Source organism: Salmo salar, chromosome 20, assembly GCF_965601325.2.
Source record: "Salmo salar chromosome 20, fSalSal1, whole genome shotgun sequence".
NCBI classification, from domain to species: Eukaryota; Metazoa; Chordata; class Actinopteri; order Salmoniformes; family Salmonidae; genus Salmo; species Salmo salar.
Genome location: NC_138310.1, coordinates 40,540,756 through 40,564,083, shown reverse-complemented (window position 1 = coordinate 40,564,083; position 23,328 = coordinate 40,540,756). Strand labels below are relative to the sequence as shown.

Sequence of the window (23,328 nt, the reverse complement as noted above, 5' to 3'; positions counted from 1 at the left end):
AAAATGAAACGACTGAACAACAAAACAGCACAGCAAGTAAGTGAAAGAAATAGGTTTTGATTATGTTTTACTGGTAATGGGGACATACGTAAATGCCAACAAAATAACTTTTTGGTCAGTGTGGTGTGTGTAACCTTTATTTAAACTGACGGCCTACTCCGGTCAAATCCGGACCACGCTGGGCCAATTGCGCACCGCCCTATGGGACTCCCAATCACGGCCGGATGTGATACAGCCTGGATTCGAACCAGTGACTGTAGCGATGCCTCTTGCACTGAGATGCAGTGCCATAGACCGCTGGTCCATGTGTGTGTTTTAACTATTTAACTGTACTAGAATGCTTAAAAGGCCAATAAAATTGTAAATATCGGTATAATTTTTTTTTGGCAAGGAAAATATCGGATATCGGCCAAAAAAGTAATATCGGTGCATCACTATTTATAAGGTATAAATACATATCAAATTACAGCTCCAGACAGCATGATAAAAACTTAATGACATTGATCAATTGTCATAGACACTACTTTCTAACATGTGCGCTTGAGAAGTTCTCCTTCAGTGTGTGTGTGTGTGTGTGTGTGTACCTGAAGGACAGGTAGGTAGAGTTCCTGGACACCAGTAGACTGTAGGCTTCCTCTGGCGTCTTCTGCAAATGCATCACCTTCAAACAAACAGGCCAGTATTATGGAGAAACTACTAATGGATAGCAACATTTTAAATGAAGATACACAAGCACTTTCAGTGCACAGTAACATGCAATCCATCATGACTCAGGGCTATCAATGGGTATGACTTCTCTGCTGAGTGAGAAATACTTACTGCATATGAACCAATAAGATAGGCAGCATTGGCTTGTTTCTTATTATCTCCACAGGTATAGAAGACTATCTTCTTCTTTGCTAGTGTGAATGACTGCTCCAGATGTGGTGAAACGACAACGAAATAACACTGTTAGCCAGGCTTACAATTCTGCACATCACTACACACATCACTACCTGGCCTGGACATCTCTGAAATCAATGCTCTACAAATCATTTCCTGTTCTAAAACCCTGCCAACATTCTCTTCAGAATATACAAACATTACCCTTTCTCTGACTAGTGTGACATAACTTCTATTTGGTTAGGCTGAGAGAACTGTTGACTATTAACTGTCAGTTCTCTGTCAGCATGTGTGTTGAGGTTGAGTTTCTTTACCTTGAGCTTTTTAGTGAGTTTGCAACAAAAGCGATAGAACATGGCCAGGTTGAGCGGGCCAAAGTCTGCATAGAAACTGGGAGAGAGAGAGAGAACACAAGGCACAGGCAGGTTAGGTTGACTGTTAAAGCCAAGTTTCATTAGAGACTATTCAGAAAAGACAAATGTTGAAAATGTTGTAGATAGAAAAATAGTTTTTTTTTGCATGATCACCTATTCTCTGTGACAATACCTTATCTACATTATAAAGTCATATGTGAGTGTTCTGTAATGTTGCACCTGTCTTTAATTGTCCAATATATTTAATAAATTAATCCACTACCCAAAATTAAGCCCCAGATGAAGACCTATGGGTGGAGACATTTATTGTGACAATAACCATATTTCAGAGTCTGTTTCTCACTATGTGAACTTTACTCTTAGCTGATGAACATTCATACACCACACCTGCTATCAGACAGTGTAATAAACATTTTATAGTGAAGTTTTATTCGAGCTCATAAAAACAATACAGTATGCCTACTATTAGTGGGACCAAGATAAGATACAATTAAAATTGACAACATGAACTACCTTCATGATTGAGAAATAAATAAATAAATAAATAATATAAATATATATATATATATATATATATATATTTGTTTTCGTTTGTTAATGTAGTAACCTTTTCATCAGGGAGCCATACTGAGACCAAGGTCTCTTTTATAGATGACCTCCGAATGACAGAAAATACACACATCAAAATATTAATACATAATGCATCTGCAATGGCTTATAAGACTGACTGAGCAGATATAAAAACAATATACTAGTGAACTGCAAATGGCATAGTCTTTTGGATATGGTCTACAAACATCCTGTAATATAAAGTACCCACTTTTCATATGACAGCTCTTCGTCTATGCAGAAGAAATGTCTGTCAGCTGTGCTTTTAATCTTCTGCTGCAGTATGGCGAAATACAGTTGATCTTGAGAAAAAATATATATACAACAAGAAAGGGGGGTTAAAAAGCTTTGTTTGGCATATGGACAGTCAAACAAACATACAACGTAACTACAACTGAATGTTTGTTAAATTGGGACAATGTATGGACAAAACAAATGGAACACGTCGCACGTGTCAGTTTGAATTCGAATTTCCCCCGGAAATGTCTCGACGGACTAATGTCAACAATCTGCAGGTTTTGTTTGCTTTCAGAACAGCACTTACCTTTGACGATTTCAATACTTTTACTAGTGACATTGTCCTCGGTCATTCTGATAGCGACTTGAGCCAACAATAAGTTACCAAATCAAGTTTAACGGCAATTGCTTGCAGTCTTTACTTTATAGACGCACCTAAATAATAACTTAAACGTCTGTCATAGGGACAGACCAGCACAATAACATACACACTCAGTAGGTTAAAAAACATATATTTTCTATATCCCGTGAAATTAAAACGCTCCACTGAAGCGAACTGCATGTGGGATAAACTACCACTCAAAAACCATAGAAAGTGTGACAATTATTTCTTTTTTAAATAGCCTAGCATAATGCTGGGCTAGGGCTATAAATGTGTCTGCCGTCCGTATCAGTTAACGAAATCTCTCAAAATATACTGATATGACAAATAAAACGTGAACTGGCTTAGCGACGAAAAATAAATGCCCGTATAGGAGAGGTGCTACGTACTCTGCTCAAACCGAGTTTTGAAGGAGAATCATAAGCGCCACCCTCTGCAACAATGTAACGCTCTCGCGTAACGTTATTGGTTGAAGGAAACTGTAAACGCCACACAGTTGCAGGTTGGCAGGCCAATCATCCTACAGTCTTGTTTGAGGATTTTTAAAGTTCACTTGATATTCTAATTGGAACGCTGCCCAAGCCGTTGCTAGGAGATTAGTTTCGCTTGGCCAATAGAAATATATCTCCTACTTTGTCGGAACACTTCAAACGTAGTCCTCAAGTGAGGGATGTGTTGAGTTGCTTGCAACAATTTTTCTTACCAAGCTGTAACAAAACAATACTGTTTGGTTGGTTCTACAGGACTGTAGCCTATCATGCAGGAGGTAGCCTAACAAATAGCCTACAATAGACGTATTGTTTATGTGTGCAAGAGACTCAATGAAAAATAACAAGTGAGACACCTTCATTTAGTGCTGCTCGGTTTATAAAAACAGCCTAATTGTCAGCCTCTTGATTCAGATTTATTTGAGCCTATCCTCATTTCGCGGTCACAAAGGATTCTGCATTCTCTGATGCTCATGGTCAATATAGAAATAGGCCTAGACGAAAATGAATAAATTGGGGTATATGTGATCTGACTGCAGCATTGGTCACTGCATTTACGAATAGTCACAAGAGGATCAGTAGAATATAGCCTGCATCATAGAAACTCTAAAATAGTTGTTTTTCATTCAGGCTGTCATGGCTGACATGCCATCAAAAGGCGGACAGCGTAGTGTCCCAACGATAATATGTAGTCAATACTGTACTTCAATGCGTTAGCGATTAGGAACCGATGGTGTCGCCATTTTAGGTCAAAACAGCTGCAGGAAAATCAATTGTAGGTCTAATAGTCAGCCACATCTTATTATCTGCATTCAGACACCGCAAGGCCAGGTAGCCTATTGTATATGCACAAAGCTAGCTCTAAACAGAGTAAGTAACCTACGACGGGATCCATTCCCCGAGTATCTTACCTGATATTATACTAATGTAAATATCTGACTTTGGCTCCGCCTCCTCTCTCTGAGCTGCAAAACGCTTTTTCCTTGACTCGGGTCGCCTCTTTTCGCTTTTGCGCTTCATTCTCGCTTTTAAGCATGCACTGCCGGCATCTCCAAATCGCGCAATAAGATCTCCTGTCTGCAGTGGGGTTGTCCTAGTTTTCGGTGCTTTATTTGATGCTCTCTTTAGCTACGGTGTCATCCGAAACGCAGTTGTTCGTTCTCCCTCAGTTTTTCCTCTGGTGACGTCTGTGAACGGGGCCAGTTTCTAAATCCCACTTCTGTGACGTAAGAGGTTGCCAGCCCCTCACTAGTCACTAGTGCTACACTATGAAGTTGGACTACTATAAAAAATAATAAACACAAAGGTTGGCATAGTCTAAATAGAATAGGCTGATACGTTATTACAATGTAATAACAATCTTTTTTGAGAAGGTTATTTAATGGGGTTTTAGAGAATGATGTAGAATGAATGTGTAGAGGACTTGATGTCTGATGAGGTGATATGTAGCCTAAGCCTATTGGTCAGCCATTGAATTATGACAATTATGACTAAGATGCAGCAGTGAAAAAGAAAGTATTTTTTATGTACATGATTATAATCAGACAATTAAGCATGCATCTCCATCATGGTGTCAAGCCTGGGTGGCTGACTGTTTTTTGTATTCAAAACAAAAAATGTACTATTGACATGAGATTAATGTTTTTCATCATGACACAAAAACAAAGCAGGATACACAAGTGGGCTACACAACAATGATCTTTGGCTTATCACTGAGGTCCAGTGTGTGTTGAACTCCGGACAGCTGTAGCAACCAGTTGATGGGCATGTGGTCCAGCCGGTTCATATCAAAATGGGCAAAATGGACCTCAGAGCCTGGGCAGAATGACAGATTTGCACACTAATAGACAGAGCAGTATCTTCACAACATATGCCATATTAGATACTGACCCAACTCAATTTTAGACAAATTGAAAAATGAAAAGGGATATACCACTGTGCATAAAACCTATAGAATAGCCCAAGATGTGAATCACATGCACTACAGTAGGCCATTTGTAAGCTATAGCTAATACTATCAACAACACTGTAATAGCACAATGCAGTTACCTGGGCCAACGATTATGGCTCCACCCTGCTGTCGAGGATCTCCCTGGAAGTCAAATATAGGGCTGGTCATGGCCCTCCACATGCTCTTCATATGGCCCACCAGCATACCTGACTTCACATGAGGGCTAGGTTTGGCTAGACAGACAGACATTTTTTATGTTTAATTTTATTACAGCTTTTATGTAGAGTAGACTATTGCTATTTCAGGACTACAACAAAATGTCTCACTTGATTCCACAGACATCTCTCCTCTCCTCATCCCCAGTCTTTTGTATATGCATCTCTCTGGGTCGACGTATATGTCATGAGGGTAGCCAGTCAGTGAGCAGAATGACTACATCACACAGAGAAAACACATGTCAGACACTGCACAACAACACAACAAACAAGAAGCTTTCAAGTATTATTGACATTGACATAATTGCAGAATGATACATTGAATGCCTACCTCAATATGATGATGAGATGATTGTCCTATAACAACCAGTCTAAGACCAGCTTCCTGCATTGAATATATGAAAACATTCATCAAGAGACATAAGAAGTTATAGCCTATATTGTAGTCTATGTCACATTTGTCACTAAAATCAAATCAAAGTTTATTGGTTACGTTCACAGATGTTATCGCGTGTGCAGCGAAATTATTGTTTTTCTACCTCCAACAGTGCAGTAATAGGCCTAATACCTAGCAATAAAAAACAATACGCACATAATCCAAAAAGTAAAAAGAAAGAAATTAAGAAATATCAGAACGTGAAATGTCAGAGTAGGGAATAGTGGGTAAACAGTATGTACACATTATTAAAGTGTCTAGATTAAAAGTATACTTTATCTAATACTGCAAATGGTTTTCAATAAAGACAGGTATAGACTGAATAAAATAGCAATTGGAAAGGTTTCACTATTAGAAATTGAAAACGTAAAAAAAAAATAAACACTTCACCACTCACCTTTAGAACTTCCGCTGGTATTCTGCTCAAATCATCCACATATTCTTTGCAGGTATGGCACAAGAAATTCTGTCGAAATACAGAGTTTCTTTAGGAATTTGAAGCGTGTCTGCTGTTATTCGTACTAATAGTCTCCCCCATTTGAACAGTGAACACCTAGCTAGGCTACTTTGTTGCCTGCGCAGCGCTGCCAGAAGCATGTCGTTGCTTTTTCAACTATTAGATCAATATATAAGGTTTAGAAACCTAGCCCCAACGCCAAAAATACTTCTGAGTGTAAGCTATGTAGGATAGTCTACATGTTTCGTAAAGTGTAAAGTGAATATACCGTAAAGTAGCCTAATATTTCCTACCCGAACAAAAATAACGACTGATTTCCTGTCTTGGTATAACTCTTTGAAGTAAGTTGAGACTCCATGTCGGTCATAAATCAAATAGTCCTCTACATCCTCAAGACGAACATTTACGGGTGGTCTCTTGATCTCCCGATGTTCCTTCGTTATTTGTTGCGTTATAGGTGGATCTGTCGCCATCGCAGCAGTTCATGGTAGCTTCATTTTTCCAAGGCCGCCCTGCCCATGCTATTTTGGGACTTGCCGTCGAAGCGTTATCTGGCTTCAGGTCAGGAGTAGGCTACTGAAAAGTATTCACGCCCATTTTCGTGTGCAGTCTTGCCTCGAATGTCTCTTATTTGCCCATATGCTAGACTTTCACCACACACGTTCATTCTATAGCCCACTTTTAACACATCAGGCATATGGACCAATTTGGGCAACCTGAAAGGCTAAAATAATAGGCCTACCTGTGTCCGTGTGTGAGTGTGTGTGTAATTTCTAGCATATAGAAGGAGAGAAAACAGCTGTGATGGGGATTTCATCCTATGACCATGTGTGCAAAGTCTAGGGGAGATTCTCATTTGGGCTCGTCTGGCTCACACTAGCAGCTCTCGAAGTGGGTCGCGCGTCAGCCATACTACATTTGGGCACATTTTATTAATTTGTATTAAACTTGTCAAACTGTACAAACATATATGGAAGTTTAATTATACATTCAAAATGCATTGGTTATGTTAGCAAAGAACATAAACAAGAACACAGGTTTAAGAAAAAAAAAAAAAAAAAAATATAATATATATATATATATATATATATATATATATATAATAATATATATATATATATATATATATATATATATATTTTTTTTAAATATATATATATATATATATATTGTCACGGCCCCTCCTCTGCAGTGCAGGGGCGGTTCCTCCTCCAGGCAGAGGAGGGTCGTTAGTGATTGGAGCCACCTGGGCTCAGGGTATTTAAACTGCTTCACTAACCACTCTCACTTTCTCTCTCTCTGCTCCTCCAGGTATGATCCTGTTTTGTTTGTTCCTTTTGTAGGTTTACTTAGTTTCCACTCAGTCATGTTCACACACAGATTCATGCATCCATGCACTTTACATACACCCTACATTATGACATTTCCACACCTCATTCCTTTTTCTTTGTTTAAAGTTAATAGTTTTTGGTTTACAATAAAGAACCTTTTGATTGGCCTATACCTGTTGTTCATGTCCCCTCATTTTTGCCACAGGCTATGAGCCGGCCTGTGACAAGTGGGGGCTCATCCGTAAGTTAAAGTTAATTGTACTTTAGTCTTATTTTGGTTTACTTTAACATTTTGTCGTAGTTGGTTAAGGTTTTGTCTAGATTGTCTTTGCTTTATTATTGATACGTTTGTTTATTTGTAATTTGGCTTATTTGACTATTGTTTTATAGTTAACTTGGCTTAGTTTAGTTCAGATTGCGAGAAAAAAAATTGTTTGGGGGGGATGTTTTGGTTGGGCCAATATTGTTGAAGAGAGCGTTGAGAGCCATGTGTTCTTTTGGTTCAGTTAGCTTGGAAGCTAAATTTATTTAACAATTCCTTCTGGGTTTTTCTGGGTTTTTGTTCAAGTGGGAGTCCTCTCCTGTTCAGGCTTATCAGCGAGTGTCAATAGGAGGCTCGTGGTGTTTTTGTTTTAGGTGGCAGTGAACGTGGGTAGAGCTTCCCTTTTCCCCTACATCGGCTCGGGAGCACCTCTGTGGTTATAGGGGGGGCCGCCAGTTCTGCTTGTCTTTTCCACTCCACTGGTTTTGTGTGCATAAAACCCCACCACATGTGACTGCACGAAGACCAGGGCCAGTTACTTAGTTGTTTTTGGAGGATATTGGGGTGTGGCTCCTGTTCTTGAACCCAGACTGACAGCAGGTGAGTTGTGTGTTTTTCTTTTGAGCATTTGTAATGGTTGTATTGGTTGAGGAAAATGTCTTCCATTCTGAGTAGTTTTGTTCAAGCTCCTTCAGAGGTAGCCTTAGAGTTGTGTACTAAGGAGCAGTTAATTGAAATTGCTGAACATTATCAGATTGAGATTGTTGATAAAAAAAATTAGACTGTTAAAGCTAAATTAAAGCACGGTCTTAGGGAAATTTGTGTTTTCTGGGGTCAGTCTGCTAGTAGTGAGGGTACAAGTTCAGTCTAGTCCTTCATTAACTTTTGAGCAGCAGAGGGAGCTGTTGCAAATGCAGTTGGAGCTAGTCCTTCTGGTCTATTAGCATTTCTCGATGTCGCTACCACAGTTTGATGTTTCACAGAATCTTCGTTTGTTGCCTAAATTTGATCAGTCAGATCCAGACTCATACTTTGCTTTATTTCAGCGTATTGCGGAAGCTAGAGCTTGGTCAGATTTGGACATGACTATGTTGTTGCAATGTGTACTTACAGGTAAAGCGCGTGAGGCTTTTGCGGCACTGAGTGTAGCTGACAGTAAAGTGTATGCTAAAGTTAAATCAGCAGTTCTGAAGGTTTACGAGCTTGTGCCAGAGGCATATCGTCAACGTTTTCGTTACAGGAAAAAGTTAGATTAACAAACCTATTCTGAGTTTGTTCGTGATTTGACTTCTGCATTTAATCGTTGGTGTACAGCTTCTGAAGTTAGTACTTTTGAGGATCTGTCTAATTTGATTGTGTTAGAACAGTTCAAAAATTCTGTATGTGACGAGGTTGCGACATACATGAATGAACGTAAAGTTAAGTCTCCAAGTGATGCAGCAGTCCTTGTAGATGAGTACAGGCTAACACATAAAACCCGTTTTGAGTCAAACCGTGACATGTACCATAAAAATAACTTTACTTCTAGGAATAGCAGGTCAACTTTTTTTGGAGCTTCTTTCCAAAGGCCTCAGCAGAAGTTTGGGTCTGGAGGACTTAAAGCACTGGTTAATGCTAATACCTGTTGCTACTGTTTAGTTGAAGGACATTGGAAGAAAGATTGTCCTCTACTTAAATCAAAAAAGTCAGGTCAAGTTAAACCTGCTGTGATGGTAGCTCCTGTTTCAGCCTCTGACCACCAGGGTGAGCTTTTTCAGCCACTAGTTGAGTTTGATTCTGTCTTCGCACTGATTTTTCAGCCTTTATTTCAGATGGTGTAGTGTCCCTGGTAGATGGCAACCAAAATGTTTCAATCAAGATCTTAAGAGACACTAGAGCTTTAGATTATTTTATTCTGGAATCTGTTTTGCTGTTCTCTAAGCAGTCTGATACTGGCAGTTGTGTAATGGTATATGGTATGGGTTTAGTTCCATTCTCTTCTCCTTTACATGAAGTTACCCTAAAATGTGGTCTGGTAGAGGGTGATGTAGATGTTGGGGTTAGACCCCAGTTGCCAGTAGAGGGAGTCCACATGATTTTGGGGAATGACTTGGCAGGTAGTAAGGTGTGGGCAGATGGCAAACTAACCATCTTTACGAAGCAACATTCAGTGTCTCCAGCAAGGGTATCTCCAGATCACAACTGTGTCTCCTGAGGTATTTCCAGTTTGTGCTGTTACCCGCGCTGCCTCTCGTAATAAGGTTGAGAGTAAGCCAGAAAGTCTTGAGTTGCCAGTCAAACTCCAGACAGAACAGTTGACTAGTTCTAGAGATTCATTGATGGCTGAGCAAAAGGCCGATACTACCTTGGCTGATCTGTTTGATAAAGTTGTTCCTGATTCAGTGGTGAGGAATAGTGCTCAGTGTTATTTTCTTCTTGATGGGCTGTTGGTTAGGAAATGGGTTCCACACTATGATCAGGGTCTAAGAGAACCAGTCTTTCAAATAGTTGTACCTACTACTTTGCGAAATAAAGTGTTGCAAACTTCACATGGTGATGTGGCAGGTCATATGGGTGTTCGTAAAACTTATGATCGCATACTCCGCTATTTTTTCTGGCCACGTTTAAAGCGGGATGTAGCTCAGTTTATTAAAACTTGTCATACGTGTCAGCGCACAGGCAAGTCAAACCAGGTTGTAAAGCCAGCACCTTTGTATCCAATACCAGCCGTAGGGCAACCTTTTGAGCATCTTATTATCGATTGTGTTGGGCCTTTACCACGGTCCAAGTCAGGTCATAGCTACTTATTAACTGTTATGTGTCAAGCAACTAGATAGATATCCGGCAGCTTTTTCCTTGCGTTCCATCACTTCGAAGTCAGTAGTTAAAGCGTTAACTCAATTTATTTCAACATTTGGGATTCCAAAAATCATCCAGTCATATTATGGGTCTAACTTTACCTCCCATTTATTTGCTCAGGTTCTCAAATAGCTTAAAGTTAAACACAATAAGTCTACTGCGTTCCACGCCCAGAGTCAGGGTGCATTGGAACGTTTTCGTCAAACTTTAAAATCCTTGCTTCGTGCATACTGTACAGAACTGTCTGCAGATTGGGAGGAGGGGTTACCTTGGCTGTTACTAGCTGCTCGTGAAGTAGTGCAGGAAAGCACAGGGTTTAGCCCAAATGACTTAGTGTTTGGTCATAAGGTGCGTGGGCCTTTAGCAGTGCTGCAGGATGGTTGTTTGCCTGAGGAACCACCTCGGAACCTTATTGACTATGTAAAGGGTTTTAGGCTGAAGTTGTATAGGGCTGGTGAACTGGCGAAAGAAACTAAAATGTTCTCAACAGAAAATGAAACTGAAATATGACGGACAGGCTGAGCTGCATGAGTTTAGTCCCGGTGATCGTGTGCTTGCTCTTCTGCCTCTTGTAAATTCACCTTTTCAGGCAAAATACTGTGGTCCTTTCACTGTGTTGCGCAAAGTGTCAGATTTAAACTATCTTATTGAAACCCCTGGTCATAGTAAGTCCTCTAAATTATGCCATGTGAACCTGTTAAAATGTTATCACTCCTGTGATCTAAGCAAAGTGGAAGGCACTCCAGAGGTGAGGTCAACGTTGACTGCTGCTCCAGTCACTGCATCTTGTGGCTTTAACTTTGGAGGGGGGAGAAGAGGTAGTTAGGGTTTCGGATGAGGTCTTACAAGGTCGGTTGAAAAACTCCCAGACTTTCCATTTTCACCTCACATGGTTTTACATGAATTTTTCAAAATGTAGAATTTCAATAGCTCCTTGGTTGTATGACCTAGTGACTTCAAACAAGGTTCAGAATGTCCACTGAGTGGGCCTACACATTGCACACCCTTTAGTTTGTCAATTTTTATCTAACATGGTTTTACATGAATCTTTCAAAATGTAGAATTTCAATAGCTCATTGGTCATGTGACCTACTGACCTCAAACAAGGTTCAGAATGTCCACTGACTATACCTTCATATTGCACACTGTCTACTTTCATCTCATTTTATTAGACTTAAATCTGTAAGCTTTGCAGGCCTTCATTTTACATGGGTGTTAATTATATATTTTGAGTCAACAAATGTTCCATCCTCGCATAACTATCTTTCACATGGACACTGAAAAGATCCGCAAATGGCTGTATGTGGTATGGATCAAGGACAGGAGAGGTGTTCAGAGGTGCTTAAAGGAATGCGCACAGGTAGGCCACATAAAAACACTGTTTCATATGCTCTTTTTAATCACAGTAATAGGCAGTGATTTGTCAGTCACAGTGAGCTTGATAATGTGAAAGAATCCTTTTCATAGCATCACTTTCATATACTGTACATTAAGACAAATCCTTCTACGTTGAGTATTAGAAAGCAGTTTACATAACCTGATAATGACTTGATATTTGAGTGCATTCACAACAAGCCACCTGCAGTCAACTTACAAAATGCAACATTGGATTTGAGGGTTTGTTTTTCTGATGAAAATAGTTATTTGATGCATGGCCTACTATTTCTAACTGGGAAAATAAATTCCTATGTCTTTTGTGAGTAAAATCCTTTTTCCAAAATGTATTTAGGTACATTTTTGTGAAGAGGTATGAGGGTTATGATATGGGTCATTTAATAGTAAAATCATTTTACTATTAAGTGTTTTTGGTTGACCCTGCTGGACAGAAAGAGAAGGAGGAATCGGAACACGCTGCATTCAAATTCAGGTCCTAGTTATTCCATTGTACTGGATCTAATACATATGAATGCATGTAAAATGCTAATAAGTGTAATACTTTTTTATGACATACTGTGAAACTCTTTTGGCTGCTGGCTCTGTCACTTTCAGACATGCGCAGAGCAGACTTGAACGACAGGGGTTCTCTGTAAAGAGAGTAAACCAAAAGGCACAGACACACCCCTTGACTTTAAATTGGCACCGTTGACCTCTATGTATTCTCTCCTGATTGGCTCTGTGGTGCAGTCTGGCAGTCGGACTAAAGTGCCAGAGGTATGAAGAGAGACATCCTCCTTTGTATTTATGGGAACAAATATACTGCTCAAAAAAATATAGGGAACACTTAGACACAATGTAACTCCAAGTCAATAACACTTCTGTGAAATCAAACTGTCCACTTAGGAAGCAACAATGATTGACAATACATTTCACATGCTGTTGTGCAAATGGAATAGACAACAGGTGGAAATTATATGCAATAAGCAAGACACCCCCAATAAAGGAGTGGTTCTGCAGGTGGAGACCACAGACCACTTGTCAGTTCCTATGCTTCCTGGCTGATGTTTTGGTCACTTTTGAATGCTGGCGGTGCTTTCACTCTAGTGGTAGCATGAGACGGAGTCTACAACCCACACAAGTGGCTCAGGTAGTGCAGCTCATCCAGGATGGCACATCAATGCGAGCTGTGGCAAGGTTTGCTGTGTCTGTCAGCGTAGTGTCCAGAGCATGGAGGCGCTACCAGGAGACAGGCCAGGAGACGTGGAGGAGGCCGTAGGAGGGCAACAACCCAGCAGCAGGACCGCTACCTCCGCCTTTGTGCAAGGATGAGCAGGAGGAGCACTGCCAGAGCCCTGCAAAATGACCTCCAGCAGGCCACAAATGTGCATGTGTCTGCTAAAACGGTCAAATAGACTCCATGAGGGTGGTATGAGGGCCCGACGTCCACAGGTGGGGGTTGTGCTTGCAGGACGTTTGGCATTTGCCAGAGAACATCAAGATTGGCAAATTCGCCACTGGCGCCCTGTGCTCTTCACAGATGAAAGCAGGTTCACACTGAGCACGTAACAGACGTGACAGTCTGGAGACGCCGTGGAGAACGTTCTGCTGCCTGCAACATCCTCCAGCATGACCGGTTTGGCGATGGGTCAGTCATGGTGTGGGGTGGCATTTCTTTGGGGGGCCGCACAGCCCTCCATGTGCTCGCCAGAGGTAGCCTGGCTGCCATTAGGTACCGAGATGAGATCCTCAGACCCCTTGTGAGACCATATGCTGATGCGGTTGGCCCTGGGTTCCTCCTAATGCAAGACAATGCTAGACCTCATGTGGCTGGAGTGTGTCAGCAGTTCCTGCAAGAGGGAGGCATTGATGCTATGGACTGGCCCGCCCGTTCCCCAGACCTGAATCCAATTGAGCACATCTGGGACATCATGTCTCGCTCCATCCACCAACACCACGTTGCACCACAGACTGTCCAGTAGTTGGCAGATGCTTTAGTCCAGGTCTGGGAGGAGATCCCTCAGGAGACCATCCGCCACCTCATCAGGAGCATGCCCAGGCATTGTAGGGAGGTCATACAGGCACGTGGAGGCCACACACACTACTAAGCCTCATTTTGACTTGTTTTAAGGACATTACATCAAAGTTGGATCAGCCTGTAGTGTGGTTTTCCACTTTAATTTTGAGTGACTCCAAATCCGGTCTCCATGGGTTGATAAATTGGATTTCCATTGATTATTTATGTGATTTTGTTGTCAGCACATTCAACTATGTAAAGAAAAGTATTTAAGATTATTTTTCATTCAGATCTAGGATGTGTTTAAGTGTTCCCTTTATTTTTTGGAGCAGTGCATTTCCTAACACTTTGGATCCTATTATTGTACAGTTAGAAGACAATGCATCAATGCAAAAAAAAATGTATTACTAATTACTGTCCATGAGTAACCTCAAACTTGTGGGTCTATAGGTGTTTAGGCCAATAAAGTGCTAACTCAATTCTACCACTGACTAGTCTCTCATGCCCCTATGAATGGGGACACAGGGCAATAGTTTTTAATCTAAGTTTTTAATCTACTGGAGTACACTAACCTCTAATTGGGGCTCTTTCTTTGACACATAGTAGCAGTTTACCAGATAAGAAGTCAAGAAGATCAAAAAGTAGATTGTTGTAAGGGTGTATTACATCCTGTAGTGGCCCCATTGTCATATCCATTCTGGATTCTGAGTGGTAAAATCATAGCTGAAAAATGCCTCTGTATGTGTATATGTTTTCCGCCAAGACAGAACTGCCAAAGGGGGTGGAGTTGCAATCTACTGCAGAAACAGCCTGCAGAGTTCTGTCATGCTATCCAGGTCTGTGCCCAAACAGTTTGAGCTTCTACTTTTAAAAATCCACCTTTCCAGAAATAAGTCTCACTGTTGCCGCTTGTTAGACTCCCCTCAGCCTCCAGCTGTGCCCTGGACACCATATGTGAATTAATTGCCCCCCATTTATCTTCAGAGTTTGTACTGTTAGGTGACCTGAACTGGGATATGCTTAACACGCTGGCCGTCCTACAATCTAAGCTAGATGCCCTCAATCTCACCCAAATTTTCATGGAACCTACCAGGTACAACCCCAAATCTGTAAACTTGGGCACGCTCATAGATATCATCCTGACCAACCTGTCCTCTAAATACACCTCTGCTGTCTTCAAGCAGGTTCTCAGCGATCACTGCCTCATTGCCTGCGTCAGTAACGGGTCCGCGGTCAAACGACCACCCCTCATTACAGTCAAACGCTCCCTAAAACACTTCAGCGAGCAGGCCTTTCTAATCAACCTGGCCCAGGTATCCTGGAAAGATATTGACCTCATTCCGTCAGTAGAGGTTGCCTGGTTATACTTTAAAAGTGCTTTCCTCACCATCTTAAATGAGCATTCCCCTTTCAAAAAATGTAGAACCTGGAACAGATATAGCCCTTGGTTCTCTCCAGACTTGACTGCCCTTGACCAGCACAAAAACATCCTGTGGCGTTCTGCATTAGCATCGAATAGCCCCTGCGATATGCAACTTTTCAGGGAAGTTAGGAACCAATATACACAGGCAGTTAGGAAAGCAAAGGCTAGATTTTTCAAATAGAAATTTTCATCCTGTAGCACAAACTCCAAAAAGTTTTGAAACACTGTAAAGTCCATGGAGAATAAGAGCACCTCCTCCCAGCTGCCCACTGCACTGAAGCTAGGAAACACTGTCACCACTGATAAATCTATGATTATTGAGAATTTCAATAAGCATTTTTCTACGGTTGGCCTTGCTTTCCACCTGGCTACCCCTACCCCGGTCAACAGCTCTGCACCCCCCACAGCAACTTTCCCAAGCCTCCCCCATTTCTCCTTCACCCAAATCCAGATAGCTGATGTTCTGAAAGAGCTGCAAAACCTGGACCCCTACAAATCAGCTGGGCTAGACAATCTGGACCCTCTCTTTCTAAAATTATCCGCCGCAATTGTTGCAACCCCTATTACTAGCCTGTTCAACCTCTCTTTCGTATCGTCTGAGATCCCTAAAGATTGGAAAGCTGCCGCGGTCATTCCCCTCTTCAAAGGGGGTGACACTCTAGACCCAAACTGTTACAGACCTATATCTATCCTACCTTGCCTTTCTAAGGTCTTCGAAAGCCAAGTTAACAAACAGATCACCGACCATTTCGAAAACCACCGTACCTTCTACGCTATGCAATCTGGTTTCCGAGCTGGTCACGGGTGCACCTCAGCCACGCTCAAGGTCCTAAACAATATCATAATCACCATCGACAAAAGACAATACTGTGCAGCCGTATCTATCGACCTGGCCAAAGCTTTCAACTCTGTCAATCACTGCATTCTTATCTGCAGACTCAACAGCCTTGGTTTCTCAAATGACTGCCTCGCCTGGTTCACCAACTACTTCTCAGATATAGTTCAGTGTGTCAAATGGGAGGGCCTGTTGTCCGGACCTCTGCCAGTCTCAATCGGGGTGCCACAGGGTACAATTCTCAGGCTGACTCTTTTCTCTGTATACATCAATGATGTCGCTCTTGCGGCTGGTGATTCTCTGATCCACCTCTATGCAGACGACACCATTCTGTATACACCTGGCCCTTCTTTGGACACTGTTACCTAACCTCCAGACGAGCTTCAATGCCATAGAACTCTCCTTTTGTGGCCTCCAACTGCTCTTATATGCAAGTAAAACTAAATGCATGCTCTTCAACTGATCGCTGCCTGCATCTGCCCACCCACCTAGCATCACTACTCTGGACGGTTCTGACTTAGAATATGTGGACAACTACAAATACCTAGGTGTCTGGTTAGACTGTAAACTCTCCTTCCAGACTCATATTAAGCATCTCCAATCCAAAATTAAATCTGCAATCGGCTTCCTATTTCGCAACAAAGCATCCTTCACTCATGCTGCCAAACATACCCGCGTAAAACTGACTATCCTACGGATCCTTGTCTTCGGCGATGTCATTTACAAAATAGCATCCAACATTCTACTCAGCAAATTGGATGCAGTCTATCACAGTGCCATCCGTTTCGTCACAAGCCCCATATACTACCCACCACTGCGACCTGTATGCTCTCGTTGGCTGGCCCTCGCTTCATATTCGTCGCCAAACCCACTGGCTCCAGGTCATCTAAGTCCTTGCTAGGTAAAGCCCCGCCTTATCTCAGCTCACTGGTCACCATAGCAGCACCCACCCGTAGCTGGCGCTCCAGCAGGTATATTTCACTGGTCACCCCCAAAGCCAATTCCTCCTTTGGCCGCCTTTCCTTCCAGTTTTCTGCTGGCAATGACTGGAACGAATTGCAAAAATCACTGAAGCTGGAGACTCATATCTTCCTCACTAACTTTAAGCATCAGCTATCGGAGCAGCTTACAGATCATTGCACCTGTACGTAGCCCATCTGTAAATAAACCATGCAACTACCTCATCCCAATATTGTTATTTATTTTATTTATATTTTTTATTTTTTTGCTCCTTTGCACCACAGTATGTCTACTTGCACATTCATCTTCTGCACATCTCACTCCATTGTTTATTTGCGAAATTGTAATTATTTCGCCACTACGGCCTATTTATTGCCTTACCTCCCTAATCTTACTTCATTTGCACAAACTGTATATAGACTTTTGTATTGTGTTATTGACTGTACGTTTGTTTATTCCATGTGTAACTCTGTTGTTTGTCACACTGCTTTGCTTTATCTTGGCCAGGTCACAGTTGTGAATGAGAACTTGTTCTCAACTGGCTTACATGGTTGAATAAAGGTGAAATAAAAAATAAATACTGTATGTGGGAATGTCTTATGTCCGTACTACATGTAGTGTTGATACATGGAATATTCCTCAACTGCATATGTCATAAATTACTATTGCAAATAGAAGTATTATGTTCACAACTGACATTTTCAGATCTTATTTTGACAAACATTCTCTGTTGTCATAGATTTGGCGGGCACTGTCATCTATGAACTTTGTGATTTGGCTTTCTTTAAGCACGTACTGATGAAACTGTCACTTAATATTTTTTTCGTATAGTCTACAAACACTCTACATTTATTCACTCTGTGATAGGCTTGGATCCTATGTTACTTTTATTGTCCTGTAAATGGTTCAGTGCCTATAATTTAGGCTGTGTGTAGAATGGGGCATAAAGAAAATTACCTCTATTACTACTAGATTATAGTGATAAGGAAAACAGCATACAAATGTGGCTTGTGTACTCACTTGCCTATAACTAATCATAATTCCATTATTTTTACATAAAAAAAGAATACTTCAAAATGAGAAGATCCTGCCATGGAAAAGACGACTAGGTGGACATAAAGTGGAAAGGAGGGGAAATAACTCGCACTATGCAGCAGGACACCTTCAGCTGTGGGGTCTTTGTAATGCAGGTTTGATAGTTATATTTTCAATAATGAATGGTTAGCTGTTATGTGACAATTAGGTCAACATTTTATTTTTTGGTGTAGATGGCCAAGGAAGTTGCATAGAACTTCCCCAACATCCCCTCTCAAATTGATATGGAACCTTCAAAAACACATGGAGCAACTGCGAAAAGAAATGGCTGAGAATTTACTAAAAATGTCTGGTATGTAATGACATTTAATTAAAAGTAAATGTAAATTCTTTATTTTTATGTAGTTGTGTGGGACAGCCATATGTTCATTTCATGCCTATGATTTCAGAGTTCAACAAAGCCAACAACTGCGTCATGTGTGCCACTGATAAAGAACCTGGATGTGGCCCAAAGACTGACTGGGTTAGTAACTTTAACATGTTTATGATCTTTTGACAACAGAGACAATTTATGATATAACACAATGGATGGCTAATTTAATTCGTCATACTGCATTGATATTATTTGTAACGTGTTATGCTTTGTTTTGATGGCATGCAAAACATTCAAATGGTGGTTCAGTGTGCTGTGCCTAGGAATGAAGACAAGAGTTCAACAGAGTAAAGAACACAAACTGGAAGTGCTGTCTTTGTTGTTGAAAATGTATGCTATACCCCAGCCACACTGAAGAGGCTCTGAAATGTACATCAACCAGGGATAAAGAGAAAGTTAACACTGTGAAATGTTTCTTACTTAATTGAAGTTATGTCTCTGACATGTTGAAAAAGATTAAAGGTCTACAATTTCTGTTTAATTTGTCAATATTACATTTTTATTCATTGATTTACTGGCCACCATTACTGTGGTTACATGTTCAGTATATGTATTGACCAGCAAACCCACTGCAGCCTACCTCACTAGCTCACTTTCCATCCCTGCTTTGGGCAATTAATAGCATGACTCTCGTACTTTGCCCTTTTCCTTTATGGTTAATATTAACAACGAAAGGAGATATTAACAACGAAAGGAGATATTATCTGTCTCTCTCCTATTGTGTACCACTGTTAAATACTGTGGAAAAACAGGATTTAAAAACACAGGGAAAATAAGTACTTAGAACTACCAATTATTGTAGAGAAATATTAAAGAAAAGGGTAAACACAACACTGAACTGAACCCCCTAATTGTCAAACTAATATTAATGTACAACATTATAAAAGATACATGACTAGAGGTTATGCAATATGGGTGTATATCCACTGCATGCTTCTTAGGTGTGTAATTGACATGACCAAGGAGCAATTGCAAATGTGAAACTATGAAAAATGTACATTAAACCGTGTGATTTTACAGTACACAAACAAGAGTGTGCAATATAGAAGGGTAGTCAGTGGACATTAGGTCACATGACCAAGGAGCTATTAATTTTACATTTAGAAAAATTCATGTAAAATCATGTGAGATGAAAATAGACAAACTAAAGGGTGTGCAATGTGTAGGCCCACTCTGAACCTTGTTTGAAGTCACTAGGTCACATGACCAAGGAGCTATTGAAATTCTACATTTTGAAAAATGCATGTAAACCATGTGAGATGAAAATGGACAAACTAAAGGGTGTGCAATGTGTGTCTGCCATCTGGTTAGCTACAACCAGTTTTGAAAGTGTTAGGAGTAATGGTTGAAGAGCTATTGAAATTTAAAAAATGTGATTTGTCACTATGTTGACGGTCCCTAACTGCTGTTAGTGGACGTAAGGAAAACTACAGGCGAATATCCAACCTGAAACTGTTTTTACCTCGGTCTACTATCCGTCAATCTCACTATGTAGCCTATTGCTGGATAGTTGCTGCTTTAGAAGTTATTTTCTTCAAGCGATACTGTAGCTTTCTCGCTATTCTTCTATTTTAAAAACCTATGTTTACATGGGAATCAGCTAGGTAGCATAGGCAGGCACAGTGTAATAATACATTGTTACACAAATGCATACATCTTAAACCTGATTGCAGCATGTCAATGATACTTAACTCACAATGGATATAACTGAGTAAGGTATGTCGAACTGCGCTATATATACTGATTCAAGGCTGAGGGAAGGGATTGCTTATTCTGATGAATTTGTTTACAAATCTAGGGCGCTACAATGTAATATCTGCTCTCGCGAAAGTTGTATTTACAATGTAGCTAGTGAACCAATTGTTGCAGAAATCATCTACAGAAGGTAACTCACTCACTGTCGATTGGGCAGTATCAATGTAAGAACAGTTGATATGTATTCAACACTTGCTGTCTGCCAATGTAGGCTACTTTATGAATTATGCAAATACCAAATTTACAATGTGCAGGGATACTGGAGTGATGGAAGTAGATATGTATAGGGATATGGAGACAAGGCAACAGAATATAAGATAAACAGAGTAGCAGCAGCTTGCATGTGTGTGGGTGTTTGTAGTCAGTATATATGTATCTGCATATTACAGTGAGAGAAAAAAGTATTTGATCCCCTGCTGATTTTGTACGTTTGCCCACTGACAAAGAAATGATCAGTCTATAATTTTAATGGTAGGTTTATTTGAACAGTGGGAGACAGAATAACAACAAAAAAATCCAGAAAAACGCATGTAAAAAATGTTATAAATTGATTTGCATTTTAATGAGGGAAAAAAGTATTTGACCCCCTCTCAATCAGAAAGATTTCTGGCTCCCAGGTGTCTTTTATACAGGTAACGAGCTGAGATTAGGAGAACACTCTTAAAGGGAGTGCTCCTAATGTCAGTTTATTATCTGTATAAAAGACACCTGTCCACAGAAGCAATCAATCAATCAGATTCCAAACTCTCCACCATGGCCATGACCAAAGAGCTCTCCAAGGATATCAGGGACAAGATTGTAGACCTACACAAGGCTGGAATGGGCTACAAGACCATCACCAAGCAGCTTGGTGAGAAGGTGACAACAGTTGGTGCGATTATTCGCAAATGGAAGAAACATAAAAGAACTGTCGATCTCCCTTGGCCTGGGGCTTCATGCAAGATCTCACCTCGTGGAGTTGCAATGATCATGAGAACGGTGAGGAATCAGCCCTGAACTACACGGGAGAATGTTGTCAATGATCTCAAGGCAGCTAGAACCATAGTCACGAAGAAAACAATTGGTAACACACTACGCCGTGAAGGACTGAAATCCTGCAGCGCCCGCAAGGTCCCCCTGCTCAAGAAAGCACATATACATGCCCGTCTGAAGTTTGCCAATGAACATCTGAATGATTCAGAGGACACCTGGGTGAAAGTGTTGTGGTCAGATGAGACCAAAATGGAGCTCTTTGGCATCAACTCAACTCGCTGTGTTTGGAGGAGGAGGAATGCTGCCTATGACCCCAAGAACACCATCCCCACCGTCAAACATGGAGGTGGAAACATTATGCTTTGGGGGTGTTTTTCTGCTTAGGGGACAGGACAACTTCACCGCATCAAAGGGACGATGGACCATGTACTGTCAAATCTTGGGTGAGAACCTCCTTCCCTCAGCCAGGGCATTGAAAATGGGTCGTGGATGGGTATTCCAGCATGACAATGACCCAAAACACACGGCCAAGGCAACAAAGGAGTGGCTCAAGAAGAAGCACATTAATAAGGTCCTGGAGTGACCTAGCCAGTCTCCAGACCTTAATCCCATAGAAAATCTGTGGAGGGAGCTGAAGGTTCGAGTTGCCAAACTTTAGCCTCGAAACCTTAATGACTTGGAGAAGATCTGCAAAGAGGAGTGGGACAAAATGCCTCCTGAGATGTGTGCAAACCTGGTGGCCAACTACAAGAAACATCTGACCTCTGTGATTGCCAACAAGGGTTTTGCCACTAAGTACTAAGTCATGTTTTGCAGAGGGGTCAAATACTTATTTCCCTCATTAAAATGCAAATCATTTTATAACATTTTTGACATGCGTTTTTCTGGATTTTTTTGTTTTTATTCTGTCTCTCACTGTTCAAATAAACCTACCATTAAAATTATAGACTGATCATTTCTTTGTCAGTGGGCAAACGTACAAAATCAGCAGGGGATCAAATACTTTTTTCCCTCTCTGTATGTGTGAGTGAGCAGATGATGGCGGTGCTATAGCCATACCAGGCAGTGATGCAGCCAGTCAAGATACTCTCAATGGTACAGCTGTATAACTTATTGAGGATTTGAGGGCCGATGCTAAATTTTTTCAACCTTCTGAGGGGGAAGAGGTGCTGTCACGCCGCCTTCACGACTGTGCTTGTGTGTTTGGACCATTTGAAATCTTTAGTGATTTGGACACAGAGGAACTCTAAGCTCTCAACCTGCTCCACTGCAGCCTCGAGACCAGACTAGCTAACAAGCACTGCATTTCCAATTCCTGGAGTTGGAGGGAGTGGAGGAAGCGGGGTGTCCATTCACCTCCGATGAGGAAGCAGCCTCCGATTACTTGGCTCAAGTAACCTCCGGAGCGAGGGGGCCTTAGCACAGGTCTGAGCGACCAGTGCGTCCCTCCATAAAAACATTAATCTGACGTTGGTGCCCCCAAGTTTGGTTACTGCCAAACGGGGTGCTACGTCAGCCATTGCCGGAGCCCTCTGGGTCCAGAAGGGGTCGTAAGGGGCCAGACTATACAGTCTCATGGAGGCACAATTTAGGTTGGACGCTTGTTCATGATTAATGCCCCCTCTGTTACCCCATGTTCCACGGTGTTCAAGGGGTATATCAGTCTCCTTAGGGTGAGAGTAAAAAATTGGACGATTGACTTTCTGTCTACAAGGGGGCACTCCTTCCTCCCCCTTAGGTGGCTCATTACTGGGATTCATTGCGAATTCCTGCCTGTAGCTCACTAGTCCCAACGAGGTGCTTAATGATAGATGCTATGAGTTATACAGGTGATCTGTTTCATTCCTGGGAATTATATTCAATGACGAATCGCCCCTCTCTGTTACCACAGAAGGGGTCCATTTTTCAGAGCTGTCTGCCCCTTTTGGAGGTGCGGACCTAGGATCAATTGAGACACACATTTTTTTAATCCTGTATCTCTTGACACATGAAAATAGTCATGGCTTCAAAACCTTCAAGCTGCATACTGGACCCTATTTCCAACTAAACTACCTAAAGAGCT

At 41.2% G+C, this 23,328-nt stretch overlaps 2 protein-coding genes across 8 annotated transcripts in view; both read right to left on the bottom strand.

Annotated features, from left to right (window-relative positions):
• The window catches only part of LOC106580610 (dual specificity protein phosphatase CDC14A), a 29,132-nt gene extending 24,906 nt beyond the window's left edge, over positions 1-4,226 (bottom strand). For 2 of the 7 annotated variants that reach the window (XM_014161853.3, XM_082966418.1), the window contains exons 1-5: positions 3,884-4,196; positions 2,077-2,167; positions 1,197-1,272; positions 820-912; positions 585-661 (exon numbers count right to left, since the gene is read on the bottom strand). In XM_014161853.3, coding sequence (XP_014017328.1) covers positions 585-661; positions 820-912; positions 1,197-1,272; positions 2,077-2,167; positions 3,884-3,992 — 446 coding nt within the window. In that variant the 5' untranslated portion in view covers positions 3,993-4,196. Of the gene's footprint in view, positions 1-584; positions 662-819; positions 913-1,196; positions 1,273-2,076; positions 2,168-2,409; positions 3,857-3,883 lie in introns of those variants that run through there. The other 5 variants (XR_006760924.2, XM_045703321.2, XM_014161849.3 and 2 more) reach the window with 5 other exon arrangements.
• A 244-nt stretch (positions 4,227-4,470) lies between these two features.
• prxl2c (peroxiredoxin like 2C) lies at positions 4,471-6,619 on the bottom strand. The gene is made up of 6 exons (XM_014161858.3): positions 6,325-6,619; positions 5,972-6,040; positions 5,470-5,523; positions 5,250-5,355; positions 5,022-5,156; positions 4,471-4,787 (listed from the first exon to the last, which is right to left on the bottom strand). Exons 1-6 carry the CDS (start codon positions 6,502-6,504, stop codon positions 4,657-4,659), a joined length of 675 nt encoding a protein of 224 aa, XP_014017333.1. The 5' UTR covers positions 6,505-6,619; the 3' UTR covers positions 4,471-4,656.
• Positions 6,620-23,328: the final 16,709 nt, after the last annotated feature.

Bases quoted from the DNA above. Each gene is read 5' to 3' on its own strand.
- prxl2c (XM_014161858.3), bottom strand. From the start codon at position 6,504: ATGGCGACAGATCCACCTATAACGCAACAAATAACGAAGGAACATCGG. The intron at 5,524-5,971 runs GTGAGTGGTGAA...TATTCAATGCAG, and splicing joins TACCAGCGGAAGTTCTAAAG to GAAGCTGGTCTTAGACTGGT. The intron at 4,788-5,021 runs GTAACTGCATTG...CATTCTGCCCAG, and splicing joins AGCCATAATCGTTGGCCCAG to GCTCTGAGGTCCATTTTGCC.